Source organism: Hylobates moloch, unplaced genomic scaffold, assembly GCF_009828535.3.
Source record: "Hylobates moloch isolate HMO894 unplaced genomic scaffold, HMol_V3 SCAFFOLD_6, whole genome shotgun sequence".
Lineage (NCBI taxonomy): Eukaryota > Metazoa > Chordata > Mammalia > Primates > Hylobatidae > Hylobates > Hylobates moloch.
The window spans coordinates 36,951,172-36,979,169 of NW_026652281.1; the positions used below are offsets into that span (position 1 = coordinate 36,951,172).

Consider the following 27,998-nt stretch of genomic DNA (forward strand, 5'->3'; position numbering starts at 1 on the left):
CCTCGATTTTAAAAAGTACAATTTCAGAGGGGTGGGCAGTGGGGGAGCGTGTAGGGAAGGAGAAGGAAGCACCAGGGTAGTATGTCTTGGGCCCATCACGCCAGGCCGCAGCTCTGGCTGGCTGTGCGCGTGTGACTGTGTGCACGTGTGTGTGTGTGCACGCGCAGCCACAGGACCTCTGGGCCCGGCCTTCGGGGGCGCTCCCCGCCCCGGGCTTCCCCGCGGAAGAGAGCGGGGCGCGCGTACCCAGCCGAGGGGCAGGGTCCGACCCGAGGCCGTGTGCAAATCCATGCTTCGCGGACTCTTTGTGTGTCTGAGCGCGGCTCCGCGCCGCCGCAGGCACCATTTTCTGCTTCGCTCAGGACAGGCACATAAAAGGAAGGCGGCTGCCGCCCGTCGCCGTCCTCTTTTCCTCAGATGCCCTCTGCTGCAGGTTTATTATTACAGTACGGGCCGCGCCGCCTCTCCCCACGGCCCTGGCGGGCCGCCGGGCTGTGCAGCACCCTGGCCGCCTTCACGCCTGGCGCGCCCCCAAACCGCCTCCTCCGCCTCCTTATTTGTCTGAAAAGCAACCGCACGTCGAGGCGGAGAGGCTGGCCGGGGGCGGGGAGGAAGGCCGGGGGTTTGCGCGCGCCGTGCTCCCGGGGCGGGGCCGGGGCGCAGAGCTGCGGGTCCGCTTTGTCTCCCCGGGGCGCCGCGCGGTGCAGTGGGGGCGGCGCGGCGAGCGGGGCGCCCTGGGCGCGGGTGCGGGGTGTCGGGGCGCGCGCGCGCCTGTTGGCCGCTAGCCGACGGGGCCCAGAGCCGCCGATTCCTGCCGAGTAAGCAGTCTGGCTCCTAGGCGGCTGCACAGTGGCAGCAAGGCTGGGGCGCTGGCTCCGCGCCAGCTCCATCAGAATTAGCTCATTGTTCACTAGCACACTAGCGGGAGAGAGAGGGAAAGGGAGAGAGAGAGACTCTTAGAGAAAGAGAGAGACACACACACTCTTGGAGAGAGAGCGCGAGGCAGGGAGATGATCTCCTCCTCCTTTTTCCAAGGCTGCACTTCTTGGAAGTGAAGCCGGTTTGGGTTTTGTTTCCCTTCCCCCTCCTCCCTCCTCTTCCTCCACCCCTTTCCCCTCCCCCTCCCTCCCCCATCCCCCCTCCCCCCCAAGCTGTCTTTCTAGCATGTTGCCCTTTTTCAACCACATTTGTGTTTCAGGTGTAGAGAGGAGAGAGAGTGAACAGGGAGCGGGGCTTTTGTCTGTAAGTATATGCCATTCCTATCCCCGGCTGGGAGCGCTGCTTTCTCTTTTGTGTCGATTCCTTGCCGTTGCTCTTAGCTGGACCCTCCAACCCTGCAGAGTTCATGCTTCTTCCCTCTAAATTTTAAAGAGCTGAAGCGTGTACCTTGGAGAAATTCTGGCATTTTGGTCGTGCTGCATTCAGGCTGGAATTTAACTTGGGTTTTTTCTAAAATGCACAAGTTCAGAGGGAGAAATGAATTCTTTTGGGAAGGGGTGGGGTTTTGTGCTTGTTGGTGTGGTTAATTTTGTTCTTCTTGCTCCTAAAGCATTGTTAGAAACTGTTGTGTTTCTTTGCATTAAATGCACTTTGGTGCATGCAAGCTTTTCCTCCCCTTTCATAAAATGAATTTGTGTCCCTCCGCCCTTACACTTGATTACTCTTTCAATGCTGCTGCTTCCGAGGGTCTTCTTAGGCATTCAATCTTGCAGCACTTTTTTCTGCATTTTCTTATAAAGCAGTTGAACTTTGGCGGGGAGGGCCTTAAAAATAAATGACTGTTTTTTTCTTGGTGATGATAATAATCTGATTTGCATTTATGTGTATCTATAATAACATAGGAAAACTCTAAGCGCGAATGATACCCTTTTTGAGAACTTTTAGTTTCTCCATTCATCTTAATTTTTGTCATAACTGTGTTAACAAAGAGCGGTCTTCTGATAACATAAAGGTTGAGGGTAAATCACTGCAGCAGTGTGTACATTAATGTTTATTTGGTTTAGGGAGAAGGACATAATGGTGTATATTCCTGACTCCCCCCCACCCCCCCCCCGTGTAGGTTTTTTTTTTTTTTTAAACACGGAAGGTTATGTAATGCAGTGCCATTTCCAAAAATATCCACTCTGAGGCATTACACTACACGGTGGAAGGCTGATTCCTATTCTGTCGTCTTGATTGCAAATATACTGCCAGTAGTATGTCTGGGAACAAAGAGCAGCCAGAAAACAATCTATTTTTATCACTTGGTTCTACTTTTAAGTTGCTAAACCTTTTGAACTCATGCAATTTAAAGATGAACCAAACACTAAGAATAACCCAGGACTCTGCAAAGCCAAGTACCAGGGATTCCTTTGTCCCTTAGTTAAGCCTATAGGCCACTTGGAAAGCTCTTTCAGAAATCCCAGTAGTTAACAATAATTTGCATGTAACTTAACCACAGAAAATGGTTATTCGTCTGTGACCTCTAAAGAGGCATTTTGCGTTTGCTGACTTGTAGTGAGGCGATGTGTCTACTGTATTTAAACATATTTTGCAGGTTGGTCTCCCTGGACTGAAGAGAGGGAGAATAGAAGCCCAAGACTAAGATTCTCAAAATGGTAAGACTTGGTCATCAGAGGAGATTCTCAGTACTTCTTACCAGTCTGTTACATATAAATATCAACCACCCATCTTCATCCGCCTCAACCCTTCATTGTTCTACACCCCATCTGACCTTTAAAAGGTTCTATCTCCAGCTCCTGGGAGCGTTGAGTATGGCAATTTATGTGAATTGGATGTGGTAAATTAGTTCTTTTGACTTGCAATTATTTTGAATAGAAAACTAAAATTCTTCTTTCAGAAGTGAGGATTTATTTAATTTGAACAACAGAAACTGTTCGGTTCTTTAAGAAGAGTGATGTGTTGTGACACGCATGGAGGTGGTGACAGCAGTACGGCTCAAACAAAGCCTTGGGTCTTAGAGCTAGCCCGAACTTACCCAAAACTGAGGAGTCTGTCCAGCTGATCAGACAGCTACTGTATATGCTATCCTTTAAAGCAATATAGATGAAAAGCATGAATTTTTATATTAATGTACCCCATCTATTTAAATATAATTAGTTATTTTTCTTGATTTATAACTTCATTTATGAGAGACATGTACTCAATTTTAGAAGTCAAGCATGTTAACCTCTAAATAAAAGTATAACTATTTCTGACAAAGCTTATGATCCACAGAGAATGCAGTTTAATGTTTGATTACTGATTAAAGAAACAGAAAGAATACACATTAAAAGCAGCTGAATAAGTATATTAATCATCTATGAAAAATTTCCTGTTTGGAAATAAGATGAACTAAAAAAATAATAGAAATGGCATAAAACTTTTTAGTGAAGTACAGCGTGTCCTACTGCAGATGTTTATACTCTTTAAAACACCTCTTTGTCACTTAGAATGTGTGATATCCAAATTTAGTTTTAGTTTTTTTCTTTGAAACGAGGGTGGAATTTAATGAATCAAAATTTAATCTGATATCTTTGATGTTTTCTTTGAGAACAACCCAAGTATAAGCTTCCAAGGAGACAAATGAATCAGGCAGCTAAATGAGTTCAGTTTGATTTTTATTAACAAGTGTTTTATTTTTTATGTGTCACTTGTCATTTCAACAAGTGGGTGTCAAACACCACATGGACCTTGTTTGAAAATGATCAAATTAAGGAACTTGAGGTAGAAAGACCAAAGAAGTGAACATAAAATTAAGCTAATCAATGGGTTTTGTGCAAATGGTTCCTAACTTCATATTAAATTCTTAATATGAATATTCTTGTCATAGAATAATAGGATGGTAATAAAATCAACTGCTGTAAAGTATTTGTGTTTACTTATTTTTTACTGTGACTGGCCACATCACCTTGCCTCCAAGCTCTTTATCTCAGAACCTTACCTACTTTCTGTGACCATAAATAGATCACAAAGGTTTCATGTATGTTGCAATATGTCAGGTGACCAGTTTAAACATAAATATGACTATGGACCCTACCAAAACTAACTCTATAGATCAAGCTTAAAGAGTAAGATATCATGGTTCTGTAGTAGTAAGTAGAATGAGCTTTGTAGACGGTAAGCATGCCTGCCAAAGCTGAGAGTGGAAGTTGGAACCATTTGAATGCAGAAAAGCAAATGCAAATTATTATTACATGTTAATTTTTTTGCAGTTGTCGTTTATGTATGGTGGCAGAATGGGAAATCACAATTTGTTGCTCCTGGAAGGATTTTTACTCATGAAAAAATTCTTACAACTTTTTGGTGATCCTTTCATCAAGATGTCAGTCCCTTTTGGCACAAGCCCATTGCCTGAAATGAAACCACTGACAGTTATTGTCTGTGGGTGATTCCAAGTAACTTTCTAGCAATTCTCTTTTTCCGGAAAGTCTGAGATCTTAAAAGTCTTTGCGCATATTAATGTAAAAAAAGGTTTCACTTTTTTTTTTTTTTTAAGAAGTGATATTAGAGGTGTCTTTTATCTCCCCTTTCTCCCTTTTGGCAAAATCAAGTTAATTTTCTTTCCTTGATTAAAACTGGAATTACTTTGTGGACCTCTGTAACTGGCTTACTTAGAGTGAAGACTTAGCCCATATACAGTGGAAACTGCTTCTAGTAAAGCAGTAGATTTATCTCCTGGACACCTCTAGAAAATACATAAGCATGGCTTTCCTGTTAAACTTGCATTTCCAGTTACATAATTTAAAACGCTAAAGAGGATCTAATTTCAGATAAAATTTATATTTTATCTATTTAGTAAAGGGCTTATTTCAAATACAAATTTATAATCAGCTCATTTTAGTGTCAGAAATTATTTAGTAGATTCCAGAATTCATATAACACAGTGACTCAATATCTAGACTTTTTACATACCTAAAATGATAATGTTTTACAACAATAATGTGGAGACACTTAAGGATTCTCTAGTGCCTTCTGTATCATTTATATATATGTATATATATAATCTATATGTCATCTATATATCATCTATATCTATCTATATATATCATCTATATATATAAAATCAACTTGTGCAGCTCTAGGAGGCACCAATCACACTGTGTTCTGTGTATGGGCCTCCTTGAACGCCACTGCACGGAGTGCTGTTTACATAAAGTTGTGCATGGTGGCACCTAGGGTTGTGCAACTCAAGAGTACTGTTAAAAGTGTCAATTTTGAGTATAGTTTGCTGTATCTTAGTTGAACGGAACATTTTTTTCAATAAGTCATTCTCCAACTTTTGGTTTTCTAGTAAATATACCTCTCCCACCCCCACATTTTTGGTGTTTTTTTTTTTTTTGCAATTAGTAGGATATTAAGTCTTCAGCATTTCTTTAATTTACATTTGGCTTTTTGCTAAATTTTAATTGCTATGATTGTATTTTACATGAGTTCCATTTATTTAGGTATTCTATTTTAAAGGCACTTGCTTCGAATAAGTTAATGAGAAGAAAACGGTTCCGAATGAATAGATGATCCTATTGAATAGTTTGAAAAAATAAGTTATTTAGTCCAATGTCAAGGTTAAGTCCTGGTTTTCAACATGATTGCCTTCTACACAGTAAACTTGCCTCTCAGTGTGTGTGTGCCATGGACTCACAGTGACATAAGCTTGGGCTCATTATGTTTTAACAGAGACCTAGGAATTGGAACAATATAAGTTCTCTTTAAGACTGATGCTGAGCTTTTAAAACAGATGAGTTGACTCCATTGTACCATTCATAGAGCTCTGCTTTCTGTACAGTTTGTGAAGTGGCATTCATGGGCTTACAAGAAGACTCTTTCAATAATCTCTCCATTAACATAAGGTTTCCTTGTTTAAAGAAAAAGACAAAGATTGGAGAGGGATGCGGTCCTATTCATAGCTTGTACCATTGGGCTTAGAATGTAAATATACCAGTTGCTCAGTGACTCTTGATTGTGGAGATGCTGAAGAGTACCTAAGAGTATAATTTTGTATGGTACTGTCTTTTACACCACAGTTTCCATTGAACAGTGAGGGAGAGAATTGGGAATCATTTGAGGAATTAGGACAGTAGGGATAGTCTATTTGGGTTAAGCCCAGTCCAGCTTCCTCTTGAGCTATAGAGATAATTCAGGTAGGAAAAGGTATTTGAGCAGCAATCTTAGAATAAACAGCTGTTCCGAGTATCATTTCATTTTAACCTGATACAGTTCTTTAAAAGATGTAAATCAGATCATCATCATAAATACACTGAAGAAATTTACTTTGTTTTAAATCCTGAGATGAATACTTCTAAAATAGGAAAATATACTTCTAAAATATGAACACTCTGCCAAACCAAATGAGTAAAACCCAAATTTATACTTGGCTATTAATGAATTTTATACTTTGAAGTATTAATTTACTTGGTCAGTTAAACACCTGGTATGGCATTCAGATGCACTGGGCTGACTGGGGATCCTTGGTGTAACTTCCTGGTCCTCCATTTTTTTAAATTAGTGCTGTTCCTGGTTGGAAAGTCTTTTAAGGCCATATCCTCATAGCCAAAGTGAAATGGAGGGTTGAAATAATTATTTGAATAATTATGCTCAAAAAATTGATTTTGTCTGATTCATCTTGGTAATTCCACGTGTTGCTGGAGTGATGTAGGAGTGAAGGATTTGCCTGAATTATCTGTATAATTCCTGTGTTATACAAGAAAAAACTAGGGATAAGGAAATCTTACCAGCAAATCCAGTGTGAATATACCAGAGGAAAATGTATTTAATGTACTTGGATTATGTCATCTTGGTTAAGATATATTACAATATATCAATTTTAAAGGCTCCTCTACTTTGTACTGGATAGCAGGTTAATCATAAATTCTTAGTCCACATCTGTAGAAATTATGATTGCTAAAAATATTTATTGGGTGTAAATTTACTTGAAATAGATTTTTCTAGAACATATTTTGTACCTAGGAAGAGCTTCAAGAATAGTTCATCTCAGTGGCTTAAAAAATAGCAGTGATCCTGAAAGTTATCTGTTAGTGCAAAAGTATTAACAGCCCTAATGGTTTGGGACTTAAGCATTAACATGGCTTTCAGCTAAATTCTAAATATCAATTCAGTTATTAGTAGTAATACCATGGTATTAACTGGGGTGGCATTATTTGTTAGTTGGATCATATGCATTTCTTTCCTTGCTCAACTAGATTATAGGCCCCAGAAGGTTTATAAACTTCATATAGTGCTTGGTAAAGTATTAAATATATGGTAGAAGCTCAACAAATATTTCATCTATGCATATTAACATCTATTAAGTTGAATTTTTTAAATTCTTAATGATTTAATCGTGTTTAGTTTTTGTGAACTAGAAGTAATTTGTATCCTTAACCTCTTTTTTAAAAGAGGTAGGAAGCCGAAATGAATGCGATTTTAGTTTACACAGAAAATTATTTTCCATTATTAAAGGGATAAAACAAAATGCGGTGAAACCATAAGATGTGGCACTTGCCAAAAGAACGTGGCTCGCAATGGCTAACCATTCCCAGCTTCCAGAGCCACACTCTGGCAATGTGGTGCGATGCCATCTCTCTGGGTTGGATCCAGCTGTGGTATTTAAAGCTCACAGCAGCTTTTGCTGCAGCCCGGACCCAAGAGGAGCTTTACTCCCAGTATTGGAACTTTCTAGCCTTCACTTAGTTCAGTAGAATCTGTTTCTGTGATTCTGTGATGCGCAGCAAACTTAACAATGTAAAACAATATAATCTAGTGCTAAATGGTACGGGTGATGTTAGTGAGGACTGGGGATTGGGGATAGTGGAAAACTTATATTAAGAAGGTAGAAACTAAGCTGGAGCCAGAAATAGCAAATACATGGCTATCTCCATCACTAACTTTTATACATGTGGGAGACATTGCTAATCAACCTTGACACTCGTTATTATTCAGCTTGAGTATGATTTCAAAATCCTCAATACAGTGTTCCAGGATGCCATTAACAATTGATTGGAGTTGGCACAAAATTTGAAACTTAGAAGTGGACTATTTGCTCCTTGAGAGTAAGTACTATGCTTTATTAAGCTTTTTATTTCTAGGACTTAGGACCAGTTCTTATATTGAGTGAGTGAAGAATTAAGAATATTTGGGTAGATTTAGATGAGAGAGATGAGTATTCCAGATAAAAGGAGTGCATTAGACAGTTAGGCTTGCAAGCGTAAGCATAATACCTTTTTACTATCATAGGGGAGATCTTCCTTCCTGTTTAGGACCTCTGTGCTGTCAAGGACAGACCTCAAAAACTAGACCTAGAAGTCAAGGACTTGATGTGCTAAGCAATAGGAAGCCACTGAGCAGGCATCTTAGAGATGGCCCAGAGCTCTCACTCAGGTTACCAACCTGTCTCAGGTTCTTTGCCTTTTGATTGTGCTTAACAGGAAAGAACACACACACTCACTCACTTACACTTTCTGGTTAAAGGTACAGCTTACTTTATTGCTCCCTGTCACTCCCCTTAGGCTGGGGTGGAATGGTGGAGAGAAGAAAGGTCTCTAGCTAGAAGGAACTGGGAAGGGAAAAGGGAGCATGCTCATCTTCTTTTTCTTGAGAAAGTGGCAGCACTTTCATTGGCATATCCCAGCAGGTTCAGCAGTGTCTGCTTGGCCAGAGAGGATGTTGCTGCCTTGCAAGCTCCCCGATAGAAGGATTGTGCTTCCCTCCTGTGAGGCTGACTGGGTGCTGGCATGTGCTGATCAGTTGCACCCCCATGTACCCAGCTGCTTTTCTCTTTCCATTTCTTACTGATTAACCATACTTATTGAAAATGTAAGCCAACACTTACGTCATCACAATAAAATTGTTTATAATTTGAGTCCTACATGCTGTTACTAATGTAGTCAGTAGTCCGGTGACCAACCAAAGAGAATCTCATCACATGATAGATGAAAATCGAGGAAAGCCAAGTCTAAGAGGGATTTTTTTTTTTCCTGCAATCTGTTATAAACAGCACAGAACGTTACCTTGGAATGCATCAGCTGAAAGATTTTCAACATGAAATGATGTGACTAGCTCTTTTAACCCCTTTAGATGAGGTGGTACTTGTCTGTAAATCTCTCAGTAAAAGTGACATAGGTAAGCATTGCTCCTTGAATTCTTTATGCCTTCTCCACCTCATACCTTCAAGTAGTTTTTTTTCACCTGCTTAGTTTAGAACTTCCTAAGTTTTATTTCTGTGGCTTGACAGATATGCCAGGAACTATATGAATTAATCCTTTATTTCTAGCCATAGTGGATTATATTTTCTTAGAGGGACCAGGCTACTTTTTATTCTAAACTGCCCCAGGATTCCCTCCTTCTGTGCCTTTGCTTAACTTGGTTCTAGAAGGAATGCACCTCCTGACAAAATAAAGCCATTCTTCAAGACTGAATTTGAATGGCAACTCCTCTCTGAAACTCACCATAGTACATCCAACAGGAATCTTCTTATGTTCCTCTGTATGCTTATCACATGTTTAACTTTCTTCTTGGGGCTGGCTTATTTCTGCATGTTTTTCTACCCTCCAAGGTTGTATACTTGATACAAGAATATTGACCACTTAGTAACTGAGCAACACCTTTCCCTTTTTGGTAGCAGTTGAGGCTGTGATGCCTCTTTTTTTTTTCCATTTCCTCTATCAGTGGGATGGTGAATTCAGATGTAGAAAAGTTTAATTACTGAGAGAGAACTTTCAGTAATGAAATTGTAGAGAAATTGGTGTTCTCTTTCTACAAAGTGGTTTGGTGTTCTCTTTCTACAAAGTGAAAGGAAACTCTAACCTTCATTGACATTTCCTAATGAGACCTTGGAATAGATCCCACACCATGAACCAGTCTGATCTGTGCTCCCATACCTAACTAGGATCTGGCACATCCTCAGTGATCAACAATTGTCTGCGGAATAAATGAATGAGTCAGTGGTCATGGATACATGACAATCTGTTATTTCTAGGCAGGACCAGGTGGCCCACTTTGGTATCATACAATGAGTTATGGTTGGACACTGCACTGTTGTGATAGCTCGGTTATAAGTCAGGCAGTCCAGGAAATGAAATGAACAGACACTGATGAACAATTTACTACTGAAAAGAGCCTTTCAGTGAACATTTTAGAAGGCTCAAATGTTTGGGAAGTAAGGGGGAAGAGTTAAGTGAGATCTAAGCACACTACAAAAATGACTCCTGAAATTCTGTGTTCCTTTCTTTTGCACTCCTTTAGGCAGAAGAGGTCCTGAGAGTCCAGAAAGCTAGGTTGGTATGGTCTGATGAAAGAGGAATATCACTTTAGGGTAGTGCCACACATCTTATCCAGAACATTGGCTGTGGGGCGCCATTGTGCATGAGGGTATTAATGGTGCTTTTCCAGCGGGCAGCACAGTTTGTCTCAGTAGTCTGACTGAGGCAGTCATGACAGTAGAGCAAATCTGCCCTGGCTTCACAGGGTAATGAAATCTTTTAAAGTAAAATTGTTGCCCATTATTACCTTAGAATGGTTTCTAATCTAGCCTTTTTGCTTGAAAGTGTTATGATAATCTAGCTAGAGATATTTTAAAATCCCTGATTTTAGACTGCTTGGTTGAGTGTTCCTCCTTATTTTCATGGAGCAAAATATAAATATAACTTATATTCAAGAAGGAGAAGGAGTAAATACATAAGAGAATGTGGCATGAAAGGAAGGTCTGTCTGTCCCTTTTCACTGAAATTTGGGAACCAGAGCCATTGATTGGAAAGGAAGGGGGAATAGCCAAGTAGTTGTTGCCAATAAAAATGCCGAGCCAAAGACTCACCAATAGGTAATTAAAACAACAGGGAGACTCATAATGTGCACAGAAGTTTTGCTGTGGCTGCCAGCTGCAGCTCTTCTCTCCTCCATCCCAGCTCTTACTCAGATCACCATCACACACCATATCCTTTGATTACTGGGGCAGGTAACAGCCTTCCTGCTGAATTGAGTTTGATACAATTCCAGCAGGGAAAAGTACTGCAGTCCAGTGGCTGAACAAGGAGAAATCTACAAAAGTTGTCTTGTTTAAAACGGGTCCAGGCATTTTGAGGACACTTTCATTGGATAAAGTTGATGTCTGATATAGAACTTATTCTTGGACAGGAAAGAGTAGAAATTAGGAGAAGATACTGCTTCTTTGCCAGCCAACTTTCAGACTATCAAGGGAAAACTAGTCAGTATTTATATGGATAAAACTTATTGACTAAGGTGCTTATAAACATGACCCAAGTATGGGTTTGATACTATTTCCTCCATGAAGTACCGTTTCATGCCTCCCACTCAGTCATCCTAGTGAAAGCCACCCAAAAGGCTCATTGGGACCATGATGTCAAAGTCTGTTCTTGTGCTCATTTGCCAGACATTGTTGAGTGTCAGTAGATCAGTGTGCTATGTGGGTTAGGCAGCACGTGGTTGAACACTTAACCTAGTGCCTTCTGCATCAGAGGAACTCAGTTAATAGTAGCTTAAAGAATGAATGCTGTGCAGGGAATTTACCCACTGTTTAAAAGCATGCAGTATCGGAATTTCAGTTGTGTTGTTAACAGAATTAGAATTTGAATAGATAAATCATACTAACTAGCCCACCCCTTTCCTGAATAGACTTCCCAGGATTTGGTGGCTTAGTTTGAAAAAATCTTTTTGAAAAAGTATTTTCTTTGCTACTTTGATATTTCCAGCCCAAACTAATGGGACTTACTCTTTGATAAGATGCTAATGGTACAGGATTAAAAACTGCCTATGAAATATTCAATACCTGCAGAAAATACTTAGTAAATATTTCTTTATTAATTGACTGGGTAATTGAGATTATATACCTAGCCATTTTAGTTAATATAGGATCAAAAATTCTGTCCATATCTCTGAGCCCTTATCTTCACAACTTTAGTCCCTTATTAATTGGATTTAACTTTTCCAAAGCCTGGATGCTGTGGACCAGAACCGAGTCTCCATTTCTTACTGCCCTGTGGAGTCTTGGATCTAAATATGTATCATGAAATGTCCTGGCCTTGCATATTTTTTTCACTTTTTGATAATAGAATCTTAAATTGTTCTGATCTTGTTATCAAGGTCTGGGAGACAAGTCTCCACATCTTTTCATTTAATCTTTATTAAGCCTGTTTTTCCTTTTTTTTTTTTTAAAAAAAATGAGAACCACTTTTTGAACTTTAATTTTACTATATGAGCCTTGACTGTCTACACTGGCACAATCAGTTCAATCAGAAATCCAATTAAGTTTGTTATTTGCATCATAGAAACAATTCATCTGATAATTACTGTGCATTTTTACTAAATTGATCAGCTGTTATGTTGTTGAGATGAAGTCAGAGGGTCACCACATCTTTGACTGTGATTGAATACAGTACTCTACCTGCAATATGAGGATCAAATACAGCATACCTAATTATTTACTATTTGATACCTTTAGGATGTTAGTAATGAGTTTGTTGCCCCATCTGCATCTTTCCATTTGTCCATCTTTAGAACTGGCTGGATTTCTAATACATTAATTAAAGGTTTCCAAATGGAGTCTGGTTAAATTTATTTTTCTTCCTGAATTTATCATTCTTAGTAGTTTATATACTGCCTCTCTTGTCTGAAAAGTGTTTATTTTCTTCAATTGAGAGGAAGAAAAACACTTCATATTTTTATGCAGTATATGGTTTGTGTGTCTGCAGATCATTGATAAAATATTTTTTAACTAAGCAGTTTGTTTTTAAATTGAGTTATCATTTTGAAAAGCAAAGTTATAGTGAACAGGATTGCAAATGCATTTCATGAAAGAGAAAGCTATACTGAATTAGATTGTCCATTGGTAGCCATCTGAGAAGGAACTGAGAGTTCATTTGGGGGGTCATATAAAACAATGTGGTTTCTCAGCAAACGCATTTTGTTATTAGCATAAAAATGATGCTACATATTTATATTGTGCTGGACATTTCCTTCCAGGGAACATTGAAAAAACAAAAAAAACTGTGGTTACTAGTATTGCTTGGGTTTAATTAGATCCGAAGTCTTAATGTAGCCAAGCCAAAGTTGTTAATCTAAGACTGGTCTTTCCTCCATGACTGTAGCAACACATGAACACTGGAGACCTTGGGCAGGTTCCCTGACTCTTCTCCCTCAGTGTTCTCATCTGTAAAATGGTGACATTGATGATAATGGTAGCTAACACAGATCTGCTTACTTATGTGCCTGATCCTCCTGTTGCCAGCGCTTTATATATATGGGTTTATTTCTTCCTTGCGGTAACATTGTGAAGATTAAATGAGTGCACCTGGAAAACATGCCTAACGTTAACAAAACATTATAGTGGATTGTATTATGCATTTCTACAGAAAACTGTGGCTTCCCAAATTTACATACTCTGTCTCTGTGTGTTCCAACTACTCCTGTTTATTGCTCATAGTTCCCTCCTTTTGGAGAAGTATAGTTGTGGTGTTTGGTTTACAATGGAAGAAAGACTGAGGGGAAAAATCTGTGGTTGACGTCTTCTCTTGTTGGAAAATACAGGCAGAATTTGGAATGAAGGCCTGAGTTTCCACTACTACCTTTTTCATATTAAACTACCGATGATTCTTTTTCTAGGGAACTTAAGCCACTAGTTTGGCATTCTTTTTGCAGATATTTTCACAACTCTTGAAGCCTGTGTTTCTTGGGTGACAACTAGCCCTGAAACACATCTGTTTGGTTTGGGAGCTCCTCCCTTCAGTCTTCTCTGCCTCACATGGTACTGCTGGTCTAAATCCCTAATCAGAGAGAAGCCCTCGACTTAATCAGACTTGGCTCCACCCAGAGGGGTTGAAAACCCAGGTGGTGTGCAGGGGCATATCCATTCTAACCCTATTCTATTCCTCTTGTACTTTTAGTTTTCTGACAGTTTTCTAAGAAGCCTCTTAGTGGCCTCCTTTTGTCCTGAGCATTTAAATAGCATGTGGCTACAGATCTGGATATATTTTTTCTTCTTAGAAAAAAAGTCAGAATTCTTACCAGATAAGAATTCTGTACCCTGTGATTTACACCAATTTTAATTACATTCTTCTGCAATAGAAACCACTTTCCCTCCAAATTTAGTGGCCTGTTATGATACTATTTGCTATTGAAGAGATACCAGTTTTTAAATGACCAGGACAGTGCAAGACAAGCATTGAATTGTGAAATAACTTTAGCTAAATGCTGAAGGGTTTGCAGCTACCAGTAGAAGAGGGTACATTGATGGAAAGAGTGAATAGTTTCTTTTGGAATGAGCACTTCGGGAGAAAATGCAGACTTTCTGGAAAGCTCTGTCTTGCACATGTCAACAAGAGGAATGCTTTGAAATATCTTCAGACTCTTCAAAGCAAGTAGCTATCTCATCCACCCAGACCAAGAAAAATCCAGAATCCTATGTCTAAGTAAATACTTACCTCATCAGCCGTTAACTGAAGGCTTTAACAAAAGAAATCGTATTTTTGAATAATTATTCTTTCATGTTGTTGGGGGAAATTTTTCATAAGATTTTAGTGGATAGCACAGTAATTTTTGGACAGAAGGAAAGAAAAAATAGCATTCTTGGTGACTAGAAATTAAACTTCATATAGTTATTTGAAGGTGAAACTCGGCATAGCAAACTTAAAATTCTTCAAACCAGCTAATAAAAGCAAGTCTAGATGTTTCCCATTAACCTTGGAATGTGCTTGGAAAAAGCCCTGCTACTCCAGATGTCTAGTATTAGAAAGCATATCAACAGCTTTTACTCTCAATTGTGAATAATACCATTCTAAAATTCACAAGTGCAGTTTGGTGTGCTGGGGCATAATATAGAATTAGTATTCAAGTTTTTTCTTTCTTTTTAAATTCTTAATATATCTTAAAAGTAGGAGAAACATCACGAGATGTCATATTCCTAATTTCTTAGTTACAAATTAAAACCAATTTATATAATGGAATAAGGTGGTCCAGACTTAGAACTCAGATGTGTTAAGTAAATATTTATTCTGGTTCCACTCCAGGGAGGTAAACGATTTTATTAACATATTTCTTGAATTAACATATTTCTTGAGGTCACCGGGGCAAAGAAAAGCTTATGCTGTGCTTAAATGCCTGAGGGGCCTTTTTGCTGCAAGCTGACAAAGGCTGATTATTATTTTTTTTTTTTCTTCACTAAAGAGAGCAACTATCTTGTATTGTGGCCTTTGTTTTATTATTGTTCACTCACAACTGCATAATCTCAAACCAAGTTTTAAAAAGGCTGCTTTATTTTTTTCCCATTGTTTGGAAAGGCTCTTAGATATTACTTATAAGATTTGTATCCAAGCTTTATTCTTGTACTTTTTCTCCTGGTTTACTTTGGGCTGTTACCAGCCATTTGTACTTTGTTTTCTCTTCATTGCTGAAAAGAAAAATTGCCCATTAAAAGTCAAGATTTGAAGTGCTGAACTTAATTCCTTGAGTCCAGTCCACAGTTTGGCTCCGATTACTGTACCAGGCTGACCTCCAGTCCAAGGGAGGGTGCCTTGGCAGAAATCTGAGAATTCCTCGATCAGTGACTCCCTTTTTTGGATTTATGGAGTCTTTAGGTGGATTGCTTTGTGCTAAATGTGCTCTTATTGGAAAGGAATGGGGCTGGAATGAGAGGAACACGATGTTGCACAACATAAATGTTTGCAGCTGACCTCCGTGTTCACTGTGCTTGAATTAGCTGGCCGTTGCTGCACCTGGCCTTGAACCATGTACCATCAAAGCCCAGAAAACTCACGTAATGAATGGTTTTAAGTAGTGGTGAAAAAGAAAAGTCGAGTAATTCTGTTAACCTTTTGTGGCTGGCTCCTGACTTGATTTTTTGCCCCCCCTTGAAAGTCTTTGCTATTATTCTTAGAAATAAAATTTTAAAAGACTCAGCAGCCAAACAAGCAGAATATTACATTGTGGAACAGAGTGACTGTGAAATCTCTTTGTGCTGACGATTAATTTCACATGTAAACACTTTCATTTTGTTGCCAGCAAGGAGATTTCCTTTCTCTGCCTAGTTAAAGTCTAGAAATAAAATTCCACAGCTGTCAGGTTCCCACATATTCATCAGTGGCCTCTCAAGATGGCTTCACAATGAGCAGAGTGAATTTAGAGGATTCCACTATTAAAGTCTGCAAAGCTTGTTTCAGACACCCCAACTCACAAAATCAAGAATTGTAAATCTTTTGCCTTCCTGACATGTAATGTTGGACAGTAACATCATCTGTGGCATAATATTAATAAAACATGAACATTTTCTGTGCCCGTAGTGGGAATATGCACCCGAAGCGAAGCTAATGCCAATGGGTTTAACCAATTAGTGAGCCATGATTGTCTTCCTTATTGAAACACAGCTGCCTCCCCCAACCTCTTTTTGTACACGTTGAGGACTTACCGGGCAATGAAACTCAAGGAGTGTCAGCAGGTGCCACAAAGGCCTTCCTTTCCTTTCTAGCAAGAGGGCATTTATGACTATAGAGTGCAGTAGCTGGGTGTTCATAATGCATACTCTGTAATTACCCATTGTTACCACAGCCAGCTCCAGTGTATGTGTGTGTGTGTGTGTGTGTGTCTGTGTGTATGTATGTTTAAATTAGGTCAGTGCATGTTTCATTTAGCTCCCAAGCCAGAATGCTTGCCAACCTAAGCCCCAACACTTTTATTCTGCTTTCCAGAATGTGCAGAGGTTAGTACATCATCTGAATGGCCCAGTGTTCTGCAGGCTCATCTTTTTGTCTTCCAGTGGCAACGTGTTTTCCCCATTGTGTGCTGCTTCTCCAAGCAGCATTCACAAGGTTAGGCAGATCTCTAAGACTACGTCTCTAGAGAGACAGCACAGTGCATCATCTTTTGGCACCGTCTAATCTTTGCTGTAATGTTCAGAGAAAATGATCCTTGTAGCTCATTTATGGTTTCAGTTTACATTTGGCCCTCTCATGACCAGTAACACCTGGGAACACAGTGGCTTTTGAGGGAGATTCTTTATAACACCACTTCAAAGAGTTTTTGCAGAAAGGAAGTGTATATATATGCACATGAATTCTCCTTGAATTACAGTACTAGATTTCACAACCTCCTGGCTAGCTAGGCAGAATAAAACATGTACACATACAGACACATACTATTTAATTGGCAGAAAGATTATGAAATATACTCCTTTGCTGCAGAAAGAATTGATTATGCAGGTTAGACCTCTGCTGCCCTAGTCGGCTTTCCTAATTGCAGGCGACAGATACCCATACCCATCCTGTTAAGTTATAAAGGAAGGACCCGTGTGTGCATTCTTTAAGCCTACAGGACTGCATCAGGGATAAAGAATAATATTACAGTTATGGTCATTAACAACCAAACCATGCAACATATCTTCGTGGCAGATTTCTGAAAATGTTAACTAATGAAATAAGCAGCATTTATGTGTGTGGTGTATTTAGCCTCTGCAAAAAGATATAACCCTGCCTTTAAGTATCATTCTCATAGAACAGTGAAAGAAATATTGATAAAGACAGTAAATGAACAGCGGAAAATACAAATTTAGAAACAGGTAATAAGTAGATATGATTCAAATTTTACCTGCAATGTAGTAGAAGTGATAGGAAACATGTCAGAGAACTTTTAGATTGATTCTGTATTTGGACCATGCCATTGAAAAATAAATAGCAAATTTTGAAATGAAAAGCTTAAAAGGTGCATGAAAAATAATTTAAGCAATAATCTAGTTTGCATATTTTTTAGGACCTTGGAGGACTGGTCTCTGAATTTTCCCACATTTCATTTTTCTAATTTGGAGCACTAGTTGTCAGCTATTTATTAATAATAGTTTATACTAAGCAATAGTTACTGGTGAGCTAATTACTTTATAGACTTTAAAAAATGCAGTTATTTTTCATGATGTACTGTCCAAAGAGTAAAACAAGACTCAAAAGAAAGAAAGAAGGAAGGGAAGAAGGAAGGAAAGGAGGGACAAAACCCTGAATATTTTATTTCCAATGTTTATGCTGTGATAGAATATTGAAACTTACCCAACTATCAATACATTTAAGAGAATCAGTAAGAAATAGCACATTTTCACTGTAAGTAATATTTAAATATATAGTGGGTTTAAGTATATTAATTATACTCAAAACCGTAAGATTGGTTTTGCCTAAGAATTGATCAAGAATATCTAAATACAAGTCATGATTAGTGTATTTTAAACCAGTGTGGTTCTTTGTGACGTTCTGTTGTTTTTCAACCTGTCAGATAAATATAGCATTATAGAAAAAGATGCATTAACCAGTATATTCAGTGACAAGTATAAACACTCAAACTTCCCCAGAATTCAAACAAAACCGTTGCATATTCTCCAAATTAAAAGTAACAAAATTTTCCTTCCCCCCCTACTTTTTTTTTTTAAACTAGCATTTTTGTTTTCTCAATTGTTGAAGGTACGATTTGCTTTTCTGATTTTCTAATAGATTTCTGGAAGAATAGTATTCTAGAGGGTTTTGAGGATTTTATTTGGGCAAAAACAAACAGTTGTTTATTGTATACATGGAAAAAACAGTTTTAAAAGAAGACATACTTTTTGTGAAGATTAATGCAAACTTTGGTTTAATAAAACAACAGTTTTGAGGTATTCCCATACCTAGAACGCTTAAATTTTCGAGATGCAAACCACCGAAACAACAATAGAGAATTCAGTGAAATGTCAAAAAGGAAGTTAATTTAATTGGGCTTCATGAAAAACACAAACTTGAATTCAGACAATGAATGAATGGAATGCAGTATCAGCCACGTGTCCATGTTTGGAGTGTCAGTTGATGAGCACCAAGAAGAATGGGCAGCTTTACAGTTCAGCAAGCACAGATGGACTCTAGATAGATAGATCAGCTTACCAGTTTTCTGATCCTCAAATTATCAGCACTGAAAAGCTTCAGTCATAGGGTCATTGTCAGTTCCTAATATTCTGAACTAGTTAGTTAGAAAACTGAGGGCACAGAAACTCATGGGTTCATGTGGGTCTTGTTACTGCTGTGGCCCCTGGAAGCTGCAGGGAGACCTCCTGGCCACAGGGCCATTTGCCTGCATGGAGCTCATTCTGCACTTATCCCTCACCCTTCTGTCTTCCTTGGCTGATTCTGACAGACAGCCATCAAATGCCCTCCCAGATGTGCTCACTGCCACCCCCATTTCCTTTGTTGACAGCACTACTGGATATTATGCTAAATGTTGGTTTTGTTTGTTGTTTAGTCTGTTGATGTTCCAGCAGCTATTACATTTGACATAACCTATATATTTCTTTTTCGTTGTTGCCCTTAAAAAGCACACTGTGTTTAGTTTGCGAGGGCTGCCATAACAAAGTGCCACAGACTGGGCAGCTTTTAAACAACAGAAATTTATTTTCTAACAATCTGGAGGCTCGAAGTCTGAGATCAAGATGTTGGCAGGGTTGGTTTCTTCTGAGGCCTCCCTTCTCGGCTTGTAGATGGCTGTCTTCTCCCTGTGTCTTCATATGGTCTTTCCTCTGTGTGTCTGTGTCCTAATCTCTTCTTAGAAGGACATGGGTCACTTCAGATTAGGGCCCACCATGATGTCCTTATTTTAACTTAATTGCCTCTATAAAGATCCTGTTTCCAAATACAATCACATTCTAAGGTATTGGTGGTTAGGACCTCCCCATATGAATTTTGAGGTGATACAAGTCAGCCCATAACACACATTTTTGAAAGTAAATTTTTGTGGATTGATCACCCCTGCTGTGCCTGCCCCACCCCCAGACTTGAGCATCTAGAAGGCAGAAACTGTTTCTCTTGCAATTCCCAGAAACTAACAAACAGTGTCCAGCACTTTGCAGCTATTTCATGAACTCTTGCTGCATGAATGCACAAAGGTTGGTAAGAAACTTGAAGTTGAAAAGTGGCACTATTTCTGACTGCCAGAAGTAGCATCTGGAGAGTAGACTAGAACATGTTCCGATGAGAAGAGGCAGAGAAAATACAGTACATTTAAACTGAGACAGCTTTTGACAGAAAGGCAAATGATTGTTGCTTGGGACCATCCATTCTCCACATCCAGCATTGGCAATGGAATGGAAGTTGAGGCCCTTGCGGAATACCAAAGGTCAGGTCTGAATCATTTGAGAGCAAAGGTAATTAATTAATGATTGTCAATAGATCTTTTCTCTTAAGCTCTTCACTTTAGAGTCTCAAAATACTGCAGGTATAAGAAAGAACAATGCTGTAATGCAGATAGATCGTATTTGTTTCCAGTAATTTACCATGGTTTCTTAAAACTAGCTGTGCTTAAAAAAATGAAAAGTTTAAATATCTCCTTTAGATACTATGTCTAGGGATATGCTGAGTTCTCAAGATACCAGCCAAGCAGGTTTTAAGAATGTAACTGAGACTCCTCTGTCACTGCCATTTTTGGCTTAAGGTTCTGACTTTGAAGGAGATTGGAAGACTACCACAAGGCCAAAGCAACGTTCATTTTTCTAAAAGTATACAATGATTGATTATGATCCAAATACTAAAAAATGCCTAATGTGCTAAAAATGCTTAATCTAAAAAAAAAATGCCTTAGTCAATGTAACAAATATGAAGTGAGGGAGAAAGTTTCCTTAGTCATATGTGTTCTGCTGTCAGATATTCATGTTCCCAAGTTATTTGGCAAAAGTCATTGGCTTTTTTTTTTTTTTTTTTTAGCAAATGGAGAGTTCTTAGAACAACAGATTGTTAGAATAGGTGTAATAATTTCTGAAAGGCAAGCTATTTTCCCCTACAAATTAGACTTGAGTGGTTTTAGTATTGAGGCTTAGAAGTTAAATGTTAAATCAGTGTCATTTCGTTAAAATGGAATATCCCAGAAAAGCACAAGAACACAAGAATGACAATACTTACCTGACCTTGCTTTTCATTGCTTCCTATGCCTACAAAGTTTTTACTTGTACTTTTATCAACGCTTTTGGTCTCCAACAGAACTTAATTTCTTACTAATATTTTAAGACTGTACTTGAAATATGATTATTTTTAAAGTGGTAATATAGAAATGTAATCACTTTATATCCATTTATATGAAGTGAATTTAACAGTAGATTCAAATTTGGGGTCCCCTAAAGTTGAGCCCAAACTGGGCTTTTGTGTGCTGTGACTTTGTTATAAGTCTGAAAAAAGCTGTATATTTGAGATTATTTTGTTTTCTTCACCCATTCCTCGATAAAGGAAATGTCAGAAGTGGCTGCTTGTCCCAAACAAGGCAGATGGTGGATTACTTTCTGAAGGAGCTGGGCACAGGAGAGGAAATATGTGGAAAAGTAAGGTGGTTGGGGTGGGGGGAACCACATGGCTCAGAAAACAGACCCAGTCCAAAAAGAAAATAGTTCTAGCTCTTGCAGAATGAGCTCTCTTTAAGACCCAAACGTGGGTGGCGGCTGTGGACTGGTATAATTTTGAGGGAGCGGTGGTAGGCGATTTGCATTCTGGGATAATGCGAGGGCAGCAGGATAGTGGAAGGAACTGAAGTTTTGAATCTGGAAACCTAGTGTGAGTTTCAGTCCTACCCTACACTACCTGTGTGACTTGGGGCAAGTTGACCTTTTTGAGTTTCAATTTCTTCATTTGTTTAATGGTAAGACCAGTATTATTGGCGTATCAGGACAAATTAAGTAATGTATGCAAAATTGCTTTGTAAGCTAGGATGTGCTATAAATGTCACTGGTGTAGAGCAAAGATAGTTACTGTTCAGTTAGTTATTCCGATGAGTGAACACACTTAGCCATCCACATTTCCTACCCTAGATCCCCTGACAAAATGGATTGATCAGGGTATACCAAGCATTACAGTCAACTCAATGATTAGGTTACCTCAATTAGGGCTTCCAAAACCAAAATCTAAACACACATCTAAGTCTGTTTGTTAATCTGTTAATGAGATGTGACTCTTAATTGTTGTTTATTAAATGTGAGGCTTATTTATTGCAGAATTTGGAGAATCAGATCTGGAGGGAATCTTAACCTAATTTCACTCTGCTTTCAATCAGGACTATATTAAATGTGAATTAGCCCTGACAGATGGTTGTTGGATTCTGTTTCTAAATTTTTTAAAGAAGATTTCACAGTTTTTCTCTAATTTCTTTTAGTAATTTGACAATTCTTATGCTGAGTTCTTCCTTAGAGCTGACCCAAATCTTAGTTGTAATTTTAAGGCCTTTCCCCTCTCCTGTCATTACTGAAGATGGAGAACAGCTGGTCGGCAACCTTATGCTAATCATCTTTGTATATTTAAAGAAGAGTTACTCAGTTCCACTCCCTCGCTCCACCCCCTCCCACCACCGAATTCATCAGCTAGTATTCTTTGAATCATTCATGGTGATGACACCTATCTCCCGCCCCTCCCTCAGACACTTGGCTGTTTCAGGCAGCTGGGCAGAATGTGTTGTCACTGGCCACAGAGACTTGGAGAGAATCTGGGCTGCTGCTTTCTTTCCTCTTTTATTGTGTTCATAATCTTTGGCTTTCTTATAAATGATCAGAATAACCCTTAGCAGTGTTTGATGGAGTTTTGCAAGGATACTTATCATAGACTCTTTTGAAAGTTAGACCTCCCCAATGACTTAGTGTACTCAGCCAGGCATACCATTAAGCTGCTACTTTGCCTGCTAAAAATAACATTGATTGATATCTCTGCTTTATTGGACTTAATCTTGGAAGACATCGAGCTGAAACTCTCCTGAGTGCAGTGTGTGTTCAGAAGCACACTAACAGTTTGAAAGAGTTAATGGTTTCCCCAGTGCTCTAAGTTGCAGTTGGGAATAAGTAACCACTGAGGAGAATTGAGCTCATTAAGCTTATCTCATGTAGTTTCAGAGTGGATCCTGTTTTTAATCTGAATGTGTATGCTTTTGTGTCTCTATAGGTTTATTACCCAGAACTCTTTGTCTGGGTCAGTCAAGAACCATTTCCAAACAAGGACATGGAGGGAAGGCTTCCTAAGGTAAGATCCCTAGATGCCATTTTGTTAACACTATTTTCAATATAGAAACAATTGTTTTAAAATATCAGAGCTTTTTTATTTTAATACCCATTATAGGCTGCTATAACAATCCATTAATCTGATACTATGATGACCTTGGAAATAATGTACTTTTAAAAAATATCCTAAAGTCCTGTGACTTAAAGTTCACATTATCTTCCTTCATAAATAAAAAATTTTCATTTAAAACATGGAATCAGTTTATCAAAGTACAATTTACAGGTTTTTAATCTGTTCCATTTCTGGTTAGACAAACTCAAATACAATGATCAAACTAAAAGATTTCTTAAAAGTATAAGATGATGACATAATTGTCTGCTAATAAAGTCTGAAGGTCTGATAAGATTATCCATAAAGCAAATGGGAGGAACAAAAAACTGTTACATTTCTTCTAATTTTTAAGCCTAAAAATCATTTTTTATTAACATGGTTTCATTGTTCTGACATCTTAGGTGTGGCAGTTCTCTGCCTCAAGAAAATTTGTAAAATTTATCTTTTAGATTTTAGCATAATTTCTGAAACAAACAACTACTTACCAGTTTTTACTGTAGATACTGGACTTTGCCTCTTAGGGTAAATACTTATTTGACTTCAAGCAGGAAGAGTGTACTTTTTAACCAATGACTTGCTGATTTTGCAGTTAATAAAAACAGAATCCACTGAAAATAGAATTTCTATTTGAAAGTTTCATAAGTGTAATTGACTAATGGTGAGGCCTCCCCCAGCTGTTACTGGTATTTCAATGTTTAAGAAATTATTTTATTTACACTAAATAGTCTCAACAATTCCCTATCTTATACTGGCAGGCAGAAACTGAAGAGGTTGTATCAACTGGCAGTTTGCACTGAAAGAAAACAATCTTAAATCACTTTTAATCTTGCAGAGCATTTTTGAAGGTCAAGGTTGAAATCACTGGCAGGAAAGTAGGTGAACAAAATGGTTTGGCCCTGCCTGAACTAGACTTGCACTGATTTGTAGAGCTAGAGTGGAAGAGAGCTAAAATAGTAGCGCTTTCCTTAAAAGACACCCACACCTCACCAGCAGCACACCAGCGGCAGCAGCAGTATAACCGTAGACATTCATCACTGTGCCAGATCAGGGCATAATTCTCTTAAGGCAGCTGAGGGCAAGATATGAAAACAAAGCGAAGTATAGCCTTCGCATTAGTTCTTGCCTCATTCAGGCATCCAAAGGTCCTCTCTCTTTGATACTGGTGACATAAACCAGAGGGGCAAGACTAGGCACAGATCCTTGATGAGTTCAGTGGTGCCTCACCATACTCTTAGAAAGCCAGCCCTGCTGTGCTAGGTCTTGTCCCACACAAAGACATGCTCCCAAGGGTGGCACGGTAGATCATGGTATTCAGTTCTTCTGCTATTTTAAGTTCTTTCTTCTCTAACTATGTGAATAATATTTTAAGCATAGTGTATTTGTTCTTTTTCCAGAAGTTCCCTTCTGGAAAAGCATATCTTTGTATAATTGTAGGAAAAATAATCTTGACTTACTTGGTCCAAAGCACATTATTAACTGGGTATTAATTTCCTAGTAGTCATCTGTCGGGAGGGCTGATCCACCCCGAGGCACATTAACGGGCATGACTTTCAGGATGGCGGGGCTGTGGGAGCCACTGGACACATCTGCCCCCCAACTCCTAGCCTCTTGAATTACTCAAGTCCCTCAGCTCTGTTGGCACAAATGTGTGCTGCATGATAGAAGAACCGTTTTTCCCATGGATGACTTTTTTTGGCTTGAATTCTTATAAGGCCTGACTTCTGGATCTGGAGAAAGAAGACTTCTTTGTGTCCCATATTCAAAATGCCTCCTCCACTTGTTGCAGAAGCCTAAAATTCCTTTAGTGGGGGCAGAAAGCCTATTATTAAAAAAAAAAAAAAATAGCGGCAGGGTGTGTGGATTGAAATCAGTCAGGGGAAGAGGATTGAAATCTAGTAAATCCAGGACTCCATAGGGAGGATGCACAGAACTCTGTCTCCTCAGGAGCACCTCTCTCCACGGGCATGTTGGGCTCCGGGCCCTCGGGGTGCTTCAGTAGCACACCTCCCTGTGGGCCCTACTGCCAGTGCCTCATGAGGGTCCAGTCCGTATGCCTGTCTTCCACACAGCAAGTTAATGAAGGGTGAGATGGGCAGGGACTGTTTCTGTTTCAATCTCACTTATAAGTTTAAAATCGAATAGAGTACTCCAGCCATAGTAGGCACTCAGAAAATGAATAATAAACGAAGAAATGTATATTATCTGGGACCTTGAAACAGAAAAAATGGTAAAAATGGTAAATTCAAATCTGAAATAATCTTCACTTTCTTTTAGGAAAAAATGGTAAAAATGGTAAATTCAAATCTGAAATGATCTTCACTTTCTTTTTTTCTGGAAGTGCCTCTTCCCAAATCCCTAGCTCTTCCTTTTGTTTTGCTGTGTATGTTTCATGGAGGTAGAAGATTAGTACTGAGATTGAGATTTAAGTAGAGAGATACACTAATGTTCTGTATATTCACTTTTGAACAGAGTAAGTCTGAACGGGAGCAGTTTTAAGGCAAGCTGTGTAAAGAGTATAATTGTTAACATTTATCAACTTTTGGTTTTCCTTCCTTTCTTGCCTGTGACAACTAACAGCCATTGAACTCTTCATTTGTCCAAAACCTAAGTTTGTCTTATCCTGAACCATGGTAACTGGTTGACTATGGGGTGAGGTGGGGTCGGGCTGGCAGGATTATTTTAAGACACTGGGATTATAGTGGATTTCCTTTTTTTTTTTTTTTTTTAATTTTGACATTGTGTACCAAGATTCCAAGATTGAAATTACTTTCACAACTGCAAGTAACTACCCAATATTATGCTTTTGGAAATTGAATCTAGACCCTTAAGGGTGTGTGAGTGGTGAATTATATTTTTATTTAATTTTCTGGTTTGGTCCCATTGGTATTTAATGATACCAAAACAACCTCTAAAATTACAACCTCAGATTGGAGTATTAAAGTACATCATGGTTATATATGTCCAAAAAATGTTGTATGCTCTCAAAGTCTGAGACTTTTAAGTAAAAAATTGAGGCATACCAGATGTTTAATAAGGAAAATCTGCACAGTAAGTAAGACTTTTTAAAGTTGAATAATCTGTTGCATTTAGTTCACCCCTGGGTTGCTGAAAATATTTATTCAATTTCAAGTTGTTTGGAAGTTACTGGTTTCTGAATTCTTAAAAAGAAATTCAGATGTGTTAATTTATAGGCCACATAGTAAGATTATCACTTTAATCCAAGTACTTTACATCTAGTCAAATGGGCTTATTAAAACTATCTTGTTGGCTCATGCTTCTAATCCCAGCACTTTGGGAGGCCGAGGCCGGCGGATCACGAGGTCGGGAGATCGAGACCACGGTGAAACCCCGTCTCTACTAAAAAATACAAAAAATTAGCCGGGCGTGGTGGCAGGCGCCTGTAGTCCCAGCTACTCGGAGAGGCTGAGGCAGGAGAATGGCGTGAACCCGGGAGGCGGAGCTTGCAGTGAGCCGAGATTGCGCCACTGCATTCCAGCCTGGGCAACAGAGCAAGACTCCGTCTCAAAAAAAAAAAAAAACTATCTTGTTAGAACATGTGACTTGAGCAAAAAAAAAAAACAAAACCCACATGTTTTAAAACCACAAAGGATAATTTTTTCCAAGAAAATGTCAGTAATTAAAACTCCAGAGTTCAGCTGAAAGAGAGACCATCGTCAAATCTTCACTGTGTTCATACCTGTACAGGGCATAAAATCTATCTGTTGTAAATTAATACCTTTATTGTGCGTCATGTGGGCAGGTGGGCTTCACTGTGCTGTGCTTCTGCTGTCTGGTTGTGATGGAGCTCCTCTCCACTGTTGGCGCTGCAGCAGTGTGTCCGGGAAGCCACGTGGCGGCGGATCAGTAGTCACACTGAGATTGAGTTATTCTAGTCAGAAACACAAAAACTCATCAGGATTGTGAGGAGAGACTTAGAATAGCCCCAGTAAGTCAGTCTAGGTGAGCTGAATCTCACTCTCTTCTGGCCTTGGTTTCCCCACTAGCCCCCACTTTCCTACAACCGCTGTCTGGGCACCCTCACGTTATTTCTCTCCCCGACACTTCCCATCTTTGGTAGCCACTTCTGGCATGCGCCGATTGCCAATAGAATAAGCCATACATAGATAAGATTTATGCAAGTTGAGATACGTTTTTAAATATTTTTATTACATATTAGAAAACTGATTGTTACTCTTCTTCATCACACCCACTGGACTCTTTTTTTTTTTTTTTTTTTAATCAATCAACTGACACTCCTGTGAGTATCTATCTATCACCCAGTCTAAGGTTGGGCCCTATCTGATACTAGAAACTGTCCCAAGAAACCTGACACTGGGGAATGCTGCCTCACACATGGCTGGCACCACTGTGACAGAAGCACTTCATTCTACTGAAGCAAAGGTGGCCAGTGTTTAATTACTTTATTTCCTCACAGACCTAATATTTACATTCAGGTGAACTGTGTTTAATATGTAAACTCTGTTTTGCAAAACAGCAAGAGTTCAAGGGTAAAATGTGGGCTGGGCAGGAAAAGCAAAATTTTAAAAAATGGTTTCAGAAGCATGACTAATTTTGTCTTTTATGTGTGTCTGTCTGTGTGTGGGTCTGCCTGCTTTGCAGGGAAGACTTCCTGTCCCAAAGGAAGTGAACCGCAAGAAGAACGATGAGACAAACGCTGCCTCCCTGACTCCACTGGGCAGCAGTGAACTCCGCTCCCCAAGAATCAGTTACCTCCACTTTTTTTAATCATAACACCTCCATTTGTATTACATATGGTGTATGGGTATTGATGAGGTCATGGTATCATATATGGGATTTTTTTCTGTGTAAATCATCAAGTATAAGAAGAAACTATGGGACTCTGAGCCTTGCTTTAGAGAATTTACAGTGGACAAATAGGTATCATCAAACCAGTTTTTAATCATTCTGACTCAAGTGAAAACGCTC

The 27,998-nt window shown here is 39.0% G+C and overlaps 1 protein-coding gene across 4 annotated transcripts; it reads left to right on the forward strand.

Moving 5' to 3' along the window:
- Nucleotides 1–193: 193 nt before the first annotated feature.
- On the forward strand, nt 194–27,993 carry NREP (neuronal regeneration related protein). Of its 4 annotated transcripts, XM_032156679.3 has the most exons (5): nt 803–818; nt 1,199–1,242; nt 2,537–2,597; nt 22,884–22,961; nt 27,672–27,993. In XM_032156679.3, the coding sequence occupies exons 3-5, from the start codon at nt 2,595–2,597 to the stop codon at nt 27,795–27,797; spliced, it is 207 nt and encodes a 68-aa protein (XP_032012570.1). In that variant the 5' UTR covers nt 803–818; nt 1,199–1,242; nt 2,537–2,594; the 3' UTR covers nt 27,798–27,993. The 4 variants fall into 4 exon arrangements, with proteins under 4 accessions (XP_032012566.1, XP_032012567.1, XP_032012570.1 ...); XM_032156675.2 differs by lacking the exons at nt 803–818; nt 2,537–2,597 and adding an exon at nt 194–446; XM_032156676.2 differs by lacking the exons at nt 803–818; nt 2,537–2,597 and adding an exon at nt 357–433.
- The last annotated feature ends 5 nt before the right edge of the window (nt 27,994–27,998 follow it).